Genomic DNA, 11,460 nt, shown 5'->3' with positions numbered 1-11,460 from the left:
GAAGATCACCAACACCAGCAGATACACACAACTCTCCTCACGGGTTCCTACCTCAAGACAGAGCCCAGGTTCACTGCCTGGCCTGGCTCACAACCAGCCACACTCAGGCTACCTCACAGCAGCACAAGCACTGCTTTGGATGGCACTCCAAGGTCTTCAGGGAAACCTGCACCTACCATTAGCTGCAGAAAGGTTGGAGGTTACACTCCAGCAGAAAAGGACCTCTGCAGATTAGGTGCCTCTATGGACTCTGGACACCCTTTTGTGTTTTCATTTCCTGTCAAAGTATCAGATTTTTTTGTACATCAATTGAAATATACTTTTTAAATAAAGTATTTTATCAGCATTCAAAAGTAAAAACATCCTAGTGAAAGGAAACCAATAAACTTTAACATTCCTCCAAATACACAGAAAACAAAACAAAATTCCCTGCAAACACAATTACTTTCACAATCCAGCTCAGCAGTATTCTCTCTTTACCTAAGTGCTGAAAATGTGACCGAAGAATACTGTAAGAACTCAGGAACATCTGGCTGGATTAATCAAATCCATATTCTTCATAAGGAGAATTTATTCCTACATACTTCAAATTTCAAATTTGCTAATATCAAATCCCCTCAGTCACTGTATGATCTCTTTAACGTATTCCAAAAGCACGCTCCTCTGAACTTCTCAGAATAATTCAGCTCATGTACTGTATATATTTACATATCACTGTATCTGATCTGTCTACAGCATGCTGACCCAACACACTTGCAAATGCAAAATGAAACCACTACGGGCACAGATGTACATTAAAAGTGCCTTAAATTTGGCCTATTTGCAAAAAACTCAGAAAGTCGTGCCAAGGCAAAGCAGAAAACTTGGATCATTCTGCTCTTCAGGTCTAGTTCATAGGATTGTTTTCACAGAACAAAAGAACAAAGCATAAATATTTAATTCTCCTGATATGCAAACATTGTATTGTTTTCCTGTTCGTATGAGCAACACTCCTGTTCACATTTTTATTTGCCATCCAATTAGTAGATTAACACAAGTACAACTTCTCAGCTCTGCACTGAGGGAGATGTTGAAGAGGAGACAGGCATTCCTCAGTTTTAGCAAAGGTGGGAATGCTCTGGGGTGAGAGACTCTTTTCAATAAGTCAGGTCATAGAACACAGTTATGCTGATTACTGTGGTTAGAACCACTGGTCACAAACTTTAAATTAGCAAACAATTCTTAAAATTAATTTTATCCTTATGGTATTATTTTATAAATAAATCATGTGAATTAGTATTTAATTGTTTCAACCTGAGGTTTTAATTTTCCACCTATCAGTATGGGAAATCTCTTGGCAGGTCTGGAGGCTATGTGAAAATTAAATTTTTAGTTTAATTATAAATTGGTTTTGCTGTAATAGTGGAGGCTTTAATTGAAATATTTTAATTAAGTGCTTGAAGCCACACAATGCTGGTTTTTTGCTGCAGAAAAGCTTATCTCAAAGTCTGGAGTTTCACATTTACTCAGCTCCTGCATGCACACAGCCTGCTGTAGAACTAATTGTCACTGCTGCTTTTACCTGGTTAATGCATGGACCAAGACAAACAGTGGGTGCATTCAACCACGCACGTCGGACCATTTTAATAATGTGGGCAGCAAAAAAGGGTCCTTAGAATTGTTTAAAAATAATTACAGTGAGTGAAAGAAAAATAAAACTGTAGCATCTTGTTCAAAATGTCCCTGATCCCCACACTTCTTGCCTTCTGGCAGCCCTCCCAGGAGGAACAAGCGGCAGGCAGGGCTATCAGATTGCTCTCTGACGGACAGCCAGACTATGGCAAAACACGAGCTCCAGCAGGGAATGCCCATCTCCCCTTCTCCAGACAGGATATCAAAACTGAAAGCACTTGCAAAGTTCATAAACAGCAGGATCAACATTATTAAGATTTCAGGAGTGTGGGAAGGGGAAAGGGCTGCTTGCTTTTTCACAGATTAGTTTCCACACATGAGTATTTCTAAAACAACACAATCTGTGTCTGGGGCCCCTCCTGATGACACAAACGAATAAAGAAATGCGATCTAGAAGTACAGAAGAAACTGAGAACAGCAGCAGTAGAATTTCACACTTGTAAAACACTATGTATAACCTCTGAAGGTTTCTGGAAAGGGGGGTCACAGAGGTGCTATTATCCTGACAACACTGGCAAGAATAGCAGAATGGTAAACACTGATCACCAACACCAAATCTATCCATAAACATCTGCATGGCTGCTCTGAGAACTAGGCTATGATACATTTTCCTGCTACCATTGCACTGGGAAAAAAAACAAACCCAAGTCACCTAAGTTTTCAAGCACTAACAACTACAGAAACTGCTTCTGCAATATAACAAATTAACTAAAAACATTTATACTTCAGAAGAGTTACTTGCAAGGAAACCACACCAAGAACCAGAAGAGGCAAGGAAGTAGTTATATAACACTTGTGGGAAAGAAGTTCCCATGCACTGCAGTAACAGAAAGGTAATGTTATTAAAAAGGGGGGGGGAAACCTGTCTTTCCACTAAACAGTGCCCTCACTGATCAAATAACCTAAGACTGAATAACAGATAAATACAACAAGGTATTTGACAGTGGGTTAATTAAATTACAGAAGAACATACTGATTCACACAACATATCTTGTCTCCAGCAGAAAGCACTTACGAAGAAAAGGAAGAAGGACAAGCACTTAGTACAATTATATAAAATAGACAGGGCAAAATGTAATTTCAGAAAACAAATATTGGCAAGCAACTAGGTAGAGTAAAACTACAAAATGGAAGGGTGGAGCACTGGGGGGTGTTGTTTTGCCCTATTTCTCTCATATTCCTGCTCTTTATTGGCTAGTACAACTCATTCTGACTCTCTGAAGGAGAAAAGCCTGCCAACTAATCTTAGAAGCCAAGGAAAATAGATTAACAGAGGAAATGAGTAGGCCTGGGCTTCAAAATTCACCTTCTCCAATTTCTCCTTCCTCCATCTAAAATGCATAACTAAGCTGTCATGAAACCACATGTTGTAGTAGTAAAAAACCATTTTGTTATTTTAAAATCTCTGAGAGAAGAACATGGCCAAAATTGTGACTGAAAGCTGAAGAGACTTGTCAGATTTGGCAGGATATAAATTTCAAGAAAATTAAGAAATTCCCAGCTGGTAGAGATCACTTCATCTCTTTTAATCCACACTGCTATGCTGACCCACACCAGCTGAAAATTTGAACCTTCTTTTGTGTTGTGCTATTTTTAAGCAGCTAAACTTCAGACTCGAGTACAATTGCTCAATCCCACGAGAAGCATAGTGGAAGCAGAAGAGAGCCAACATGTCCCAGTCACTCACTGAATCCTTCATGTGCCAGTCAATTCTTATTAGTGCTACCAAATCACCCACAGTTGTTCCCAAGTCTCTCCTGGGAGCTACAATGAGACACAGCAAAGCTCCCAAAAGTTGAAGACTTTCTGCTTTTAACATTCCCTCATGTTGGACCACCTATCCACCTACATTTTCTATGAGTCACCTTGGTGGCCTGCAACACTCACTCTGTGAAGGCAGGACCCCAGGTTTTGTGTCACATTACCCAATCTCTTCTTCCTCACTTACTCCACCCATGAAATGAACTGTGGCATCTCCTCCCATCAAGAAATCTCCTTGGTCTCCATAATGAGAAAAAATTCCCTGGCAGCACCTAGATCTATGAAATCACACAAACACAACTTTTGAGAAAAAACTGGGTCTGTCAGATGGCTGATGTCATCCTTCAGACACTCACCAGGGTGACAATGGCACATTCAGCAGTCAGTTGAGCAGCACTGAACAACGTCCGGACAAAGCGGTAAATCTGTTTCTGCTCCGGGTCATGTTTGTCGTAGTCTGGTGGCACTTCGGATTTCTAAGGAAGAAATACTTCCAAATAGGTGACTGAAACAAAACGAAGCAGACAGAAAAAAAAGACAGTTCACATGAAAAGGAAGGAGAGGCAGATGAACTTACCGAAAGGGGATGAAGGTTTTCATCAAAAATATCTAAGAGCATTCTTCCGTCTGTGTCCCTAAAAGTATTAAAACCAAAGCACTGTCATTATCTGAACACAGCAGCACACAACCCTCACAGACACAAGTGCACCATTCAAACTCCAACACTCCCCATGCTGTGGGGTGCTTAGAACCACTGATGAAATGTGATTTTCAAATAGAGGTTGGACCTACTCTGCCATAAGACCCTCATGTAACACGAAATTCATATTACAAAACACACTAAAACATTCAGCTTTCTGTGGCCAAGATATAAAACTGTTGTGCTCTTTACTATGAGGCTTAAGTAGTACTACTACAAACTTGATAAAGCCAGCCCAGCTTACTCTCCTTTTCTCTTTTTTTAACTTACTCATGTCCACCCCTGCAATCTCTCAACTCCTCTTCCTCCCTTATTACCAACATTGTAAATGCTTACTAATATGCAATGCTATTTTTACAGTAATCTTTTAGTTAATACATACATACTTCACTTTTAATTCATCTGAAAAATCCTATTATACTAATGAATTTTGAAAGCCAAAAGAAGCACATACAAACAAAAATTCAGACAAAATAATATTCCTATTCATTGGTTTTATAAGATGTTTCTCTGAAATCCCTGCAGCTCGATATCAGCATGCACATTGATGCAACTTCACAAGCCTAACATCCAGGAAGCAATATAAGATTTTTGCTGTATGTAACTTTGGCAAGGACACTAACAAACACAAAACCAAGTATAACTGTACCAGAACTGGCACTTTCTGGACAGATGCATCCCTTTGACCTACTTATTACAGTCCCATCTTTATTTTTAGCATCCCTGGTACTGTGATCATACAGTTCTTAACAAATAAACCACTGAATATATTTTCTATCTTTACTTCGCAGCACGTGTCTCTAAGAGCATGCAAACCACAAGTTTTACAGTGGACTGATGTCTGCAAAATATATTTATTAACTCAACATCTGAAGGTGACTTCTTTCCTACTAAAATGGAGGCTAACACTGGAAAGAAACACATTTTAAATCTAAAAAAGAACATTAAATTAAAACAAACAACCAACAAAGCAACAAACAAAATAAAAAATTAAATAAAACCAAAACCTGGACTGGGGTAGTTACTAGAAAATTCCTATCAGCAAGGATTCTAGGCCAGACTTTTAATCCTACCTAAAAAACCAGTATCTTAATGCAGAAGTAGTCTCTCTGAAATAATTGGTGTGCTGCAGTAAATTATGGTACTTCACAATGCAAACAATTTCCTATTTTATTTCTTCAGGTTGTAGCTGCTGTATGCTATGAAGTCACACCTGACTGCCCTCAAAAATCTATTCTAAAAAAACTTGAGGGGTTTTTGTCTTCACTACAACTCACATTGTACTCTTTCAAAAACGGACCATCTACTGATTACTCAAGCATTCTTTATGGTCAGTTTGCTGGGATTTATTTCTTTAGCAAATTGACCAATGCTTGTTCATTCCTTCAAAAACAAGATGGGTGTAGTTTTTTAATTACTTGTTGAGTAGCTAAGACAAAAAAACATGAAGAAAACTGATCAGTAAAACCATGATAGGAGACACTGGGAAAGGGAGGAATGATAACTAGAATGCTACAATCCAATTAAATGTGAGAAACGTGTGAAGAAATATATTCATGCATAGCTTCTCAAAAAAATTAGATTGGTGAGGGTTTGAAACATTAGGAAGTAATTTTGGTTTAAGTCTCCTACGCAGGAGAACAGGACCAACTAAATACTGTCTAAAATGAATTATTCTCTGGAAAAGGAGATGCTTGACTAGTTTTCTGTCAAAATGAAGCCTGAGTCAAAGAGTCACAGTGGTTTCATACTCCCCATCCCCCTTAATGAACCAAAATCTCCCACATACATCAACAACTTCCTTTTCTCCTATAACAGCAGGAAACAGAACATATGTTTTGCTCTTGCTGTTTCAGCAGCAAGCACAACTGAGTACTGTTATCACATTGTCCCTCCATTTCCAAATCAGAGAGAGCCCAAGACTGAGCAGTTGTTCAACATCCCTCATTCCAGAGTTTCTCACTGACACACGTGAGCCTGGCTCCAGCATCACTGCTGGGACTCTGTCTGTCCCAAGTGCAGGCACAGCACTTCCCCACCCCAGGCACATTCCAGGGAAAGCAGCAGCAATCAGTTTCCTGAATCAATCACCTCTCCATCCTAAAAGTGAAAGGACAGATAGCAACTTTCCCAAGAAAGTAACAGTCAGAATGCATTTGTTTGCAAGATGCTGACACGGTACTCTTTATTTTATAAAGGTCTGGTCTCTCTGTCTACCAGTTGTAGGTCACATTTGCATCAGGCTCTGCAAGCCAACAAATGGGCATAATTTACTGCAGACAGGGATCAGCTCCATGGCAATCACCATAGATGGCCATCTCTGGCACACTGTGGCTCTGGATGCCCCCGGCTCTCGATTCTTCCTGGGAATTCTTAGTCTCTGATGTGCCTGATTCTCTCAAGCCTTTTACTCATCTGCCATGGTACTTAGGAGAACACTTAAGAATTGATTTCCACAAAACTTTGGAGTCTGATTATCTTTGAGATCTCTATTATTTAGTCAAGCATAGCAAAAACTGACTAGCTAATCAAACTAATCCAGGGACTGTGGAAAAAAGGGAGGAAAGGAACCACAGATGGATAAACAAGTAATCCAAGCATGACCACTCATGCCTTATTTCCTGGTAAATGAGATTAAAAGTTTGAGAGAAGATTTCATTCCAACTTTTCCTTAATATACTGCCATGATTCAGTCCAAGGCCCACTGATGTCTTAGAAAGTCTTCTAAGAGCTTTCAGGGGGAATCAAGCCCTAAGCCCTTATGCCCTTGTGCACATGTAAAGGTTTCTCTTGAGATGCCAGCCTTGTTTCAAGAAGTGTGATGGGTTCCAGTGACCTGAACCATGGTCCTGAATGACGTACCAGCTGAACTTTAAACTCATGAGTAATTCCTTTTGTTCTCGTTGGACTTCTGATAGTCCAGAAGAAAAAACATCTAAGTGGCTTGATAAATCAAGATCTAAGCCAAGTTCTCTGAAAAGGCCAATTGAAAAACCATGGACACAAAAGTAACTTGAATTATTTATACAACCTCTCCTTAGAAATGTCAGGAAATATTATTTTAGGATACTGTGACGTATCATGAGGACAGGGAATTTAAGATACAAAAGCACAATTCAACATGAAGAAAACTCATGTATGTGCCAAGTCACTTTTTAGAGAACCTTTTTTCTATTCAATTTCAATCAACTTGACTGAGCAGAGATCTAAAACATACTACACCAGGAGAGATAAGACAGGACCTGCTCTGTTTCTGAGGCATGTTGAATGACATCTATTCACAATGCCACTCTTACTGTATAATTCATGGGTTTTATTTCAAAATCCTAACTGATCACTGATACACACAGTTAACTTTACAAAGGTGCAGCTAAAAATACAAAAATGAAAGATACTATTCAGATTTTTCTACATGTAAGTGCAACATATGCAACAATGCAGAAGTGCCCAATGCATATAAAATCAAACACTGAATCATCACAACTTTTCAATGTTCAGCTGTAGCTCCATTTTTCATGGTACTTGATCATCCAATTTTAATTTTTCTATGTAAAATAATACATATAGAAAATGTGTGTGTTTCTTATTGCTAGCCTGTAAGTTAAGAACATGAGTACTCAAAAACATTTTGAAAGAAATAAAGCATGGATTTTTAGGGTTTGAGCAGTTCACTTGTTTCAATAAAAGATATTTTCAGTACAAGATTCCACTATTCACATACCTGTTTTTGATGTGGTAATATATTGCAAGAGCTACACTGTAAAGAAAAATGCAGAGTTAATATCTCAGGACTGCCATATTATATTTTTTGTCATATTGCATGCAAATTTAAAGCCTAGCACAAAGCATGACAAACAGTATATGGTCAACAGCCCACTTGCTTTTGTTTGTTCTTTGATATCAGGAAAACTATTAAAAACAGACAATTTTATAATATTTGTTTTGTACACTCCAGCTACATCCTTTTTACTAGTAATTAAGTAATTTACTTCATATTATCATCATATTAACATTATCTTATTTCATGTATCAAGTTGCACATACTTCCCATTTAATGCCCTACTCCACTAAACCCATTGATTAAACCCCTACTGACTTTCAAGGCTGAAGACAAAGCACCACAGGCACTGGACATTCTCTTTAGTTTTGCTGCCAGGTTAACACAAAATGTTTTAACCACCATTGACTTATGATTGTATATTTAAATCCATTGCTTGCGCCTGTCTTTATATAGCTGCTCAAACAGCAGACTCAAATACCACTCTCCTACAGTTTTATAGCATCAAGTTACTTATTTTAACTCAGGAAAGACAACTCCCTGAATAACTAACTGCATTATGCATTTCCCCTACTCTCAGCCACACACCAAAGCACCCCTGCTTATATTCTGCAAACAGACAAAAAGTGTCCTTAAATTCACAGTAAGTTAAGATTTTGATTACATACACAACTAACTGATCTCATTTTGTTCTCATGAGATGGAACAAAATTAAAGCATGGATCCTTATGATTATCCTACAGTTTCCAACTCCCAGCTCATGCTTTACTCACAAAATATTTTTATTGAAGAATGAAGCCAAGCCAGCACTCTCCCTACTTACTGCAGCAGCATAAAACCAATCTATGCTAAAGGGGAAAGAGTATGGAGGAGGGAATTCACAAATTCTCTTTGTAGACACTTTGTTTCATCAGTGATTCACTGTAAGATACTTATGTCTCATACTGATGCAAAATTCCCCCCTTTTACTTAAAACAACTTTTAAGGGTCAAGTGGTTGCTCTCTGATTTTATTTCAGAATTTTTATATAAAAACTGAGATACTGCATGTTAGGAAAAGAAAATGTTTGCGCTAAAACTGTAGCAGAATTTTATACTACTTCAGGTTTGATTGGAGGTTTTTTTGAACAGCCATACAGTAGAAAACATTTTTCTCCATTAAAAGAAAATATATTTTACTAAATATTTATGAGCTTTTACCTACCTGTATTAGAAGTTTTTAGATCATACATGCTTTTTAAATTTGGCTTTTTTCTACAAACACATATTTAAGGACTGAAGAGATAGGGTGTACCACAGATATTTAAAGACCACAGCTGTTACTGAACACAAGAAAAACCCACATTTATGAATGAATTTGATTTGACAGAAAGATAGTCACAAAATGAATTAATCCTAAAATTTAATTTTAAATTATGCCCCTAGGAACACACTTGCAGCTCCAGTTCACTTAATGAAAGCAGATGCAAGAGTCTATGTGCACAGCTCTGCTTGGTTCCCATATCGTTGCCTTTGTAACAAAATGTCAAATTAAGTTTAGAAAATATTTACTATTTAGAAATAGGTATCTCAATCTGAAAGTCTCTCAGGGCTGCAAAAAGAGTAACTCACCCACGTTTCATTCTACCCTTCATACACTGGTTCAGCTGGCACTAAGAGTCCTGAAATGATGATCATGGAGCTTTCCATCACCCTACCCCAACCACCCTGACTGCTGCAGATGCTGCAGTGGATACAGTAATATTTTAAACACAGCAGTGCATAAGATGACCTAGAAGAGATGAGCAAAATGCCTCTCTCTTAGATTTATCTATGTGCAATCGTTCTTTTCCTGCAGAGACTGCAAGGTGTGGGGAAAAAAATGAAGTTGTCCTACAAAAGCAATAATCCTGTTGCCTCCTCACCCTTCAACCTGCCACATGTGCAGCTGGACAGAAGATGCAGAGACTTTGTGTGCCAGAGTTCAGTTTCTCGCCCTCTGTAGGTCCTTGTCAAGCCCTCTGAGCCCTTGCAGCTTCCAACCCTTCCCATGCTGGCACAGCCTGCTGAGCCCTGCATGACCCCTGCCCCATCCCAGCACGGTCTCTTCCAGCCCTTCTGCTCCCCACAGCTCTGCCCCCACCATGCACCTGAATCTCTCCCAAACACACCACCCTTTTCCCCACTATCAGCTCATCCTTCTGTGTCCTGAAAGTGCTTCTTGGCTGCTGCACCTGAACCCATTTCTTCTTCCCACAAGCCATGGCAGGTCTAATGCAAAAAGACCCAAAACCTACCCAAAAGCTTGCACTTATTCTGCATACAAAGGATTTTAGAGCAGAAGAGTATGAGATTCAAGGAGGAAAAAAGCCCAACCATCTCAGAAATGGAAAACCTTTTTCAAGTGTTAATCAGAACTATTTTCAAGTTACTAGTGACAGAAACCTGAAGAAAAGCAAGACTATATTCTAGGCAGAAAAAGCTGATGAGGAATCATGCATTAGTTTAACTACAAAATCGTTCTCCTCTCCCCTCCTTTTCCTTTAACAGAAAAATTAAGGACTATCTTAGTAACCAAGCTTACAAACTCCTTTGGATGTGTTAGTCTAAATAGATTTGTCTCTCATGTAACAACAACTCTGCAGCAGAGATGCCGTCTTAATGCATTTTTGCAATTGTGTACAGTGAGGTAACCAACCTACAGCCAACTCAAGAGAGGCTACCAGCAACCACTAACAAAGAGCACAAAATGCCTGAGCATTTGGTCTCTATTTATTTTCCCCTTACTGTACAAAATGTAAAGAACAATACTCTACAAATATCAACTTTATTTCTCTCCAACAGTAAAAAGGCACCAGTGAAACTTAAAACGCTCATCTGAGACATCATCCAGTAACTCTGGAGCACGACTGATTAAATAAATTTATTACTTCAAAAACTAAAACCTTTGAAGCTTGCTTAGGAGTGGTTCAGAAATAGGTATACATAAACACACGCATAAAATGTAAGTGCTGGCAAAAATAAACAAATTGTAAAACCCACCATTTGATGGTATACTTGAGGTTTGGTTGACTGACCGTGCTGTCATCCAGGAAAATAGTGGAGCAGGAACTGTACTTCCTTCTCAACTGCCCAGGAGGATGCTATGAAACACATGCAAAAGAACAATGGCAATTACGTAATATCAAAGCTTTTTTTGAGAAAATGTAAGAATTTTAAAAAGACAAATTTCTGTCTCTCACAATGATGCACACAGTAATGTGATCACGTTTGGAAGCAGTTCAGAAAGTTGAGAAACAATTAATAGTGCAAAAGTCACAAAAATCCCTGCCTGAGACTTGCTAATGCCTGCAAGTCCCAAATCCCCTGTGTCCCTCCTTCCCCAAAACCATGCAAAAATTTTTCTGCAGGCTTACTCAAATACATACATACACTTGGAAAGCAAAGATGAATAAGACCTATATTTCTGTCCTCATTGCAAAAGAAGAAATGGAAGAGTGAAAAAGAAATTGTGTTAGCAATGAAGACTAGTTTAGCAACAGATATAAAACCATGCTTGCAGAAAAAAAAAA

General features: G+C 38.5%; 1 protein-coding gene across 2 annotated transcripts in view; it reads right to left on the bottom strand.

Moving 5' to 3' along the window:
• CCNY (cyclin Y) overlaps nucleotides 1–11,460 on the bottom strand; it is a 46,773-nt gene that overhangs the window by 19,553 nt on the left and 15,760 nt on the right. For both annotated transcript variants that reach the window (XM_005428887.3, XM_031063525.1), the window contains 4 exons: nucleotides 10,931–11,031; nucleotides 7,854–7,889; nucleotides 4,010–4,067; nucleotides 3,789–3,908 (listed from right to left, as the gene is read on the bottom strand). In XM_005428887.3, coding sequence (XP_005428944.1) covers nucleotides 3,789–3,908; nucleotides 4,010–4,067; nucleotides 7,854–7,889; nucleotides 10,931–11,031 — 315 coding nt within the window. The remainder of the gene's footprint in view (nucleotides 1–3,788; nucleotides 3,909–4,009; nucleotides 4,068–7,853; nucleotides 7,890–10,930; nucleotides 11,032–11,460) is intronic.

This window comes from Geospiza fortis, unplaced genomic scaffold (assembly GCF_000277835.1).
Source record: "Geospiza fortis unplaced genomic scaffold, GeoFor_1.0 scaffold548, whole genome shotgun sequence".
NCBI lineage: Eukaryota > Metazoa > Chordata > Aves > Passeriformes > Thraupidae > Geospiza > Geospiza fortis.
This window is presented reverse-complemented; position numbering and strand designations above follow the sequence as displayed.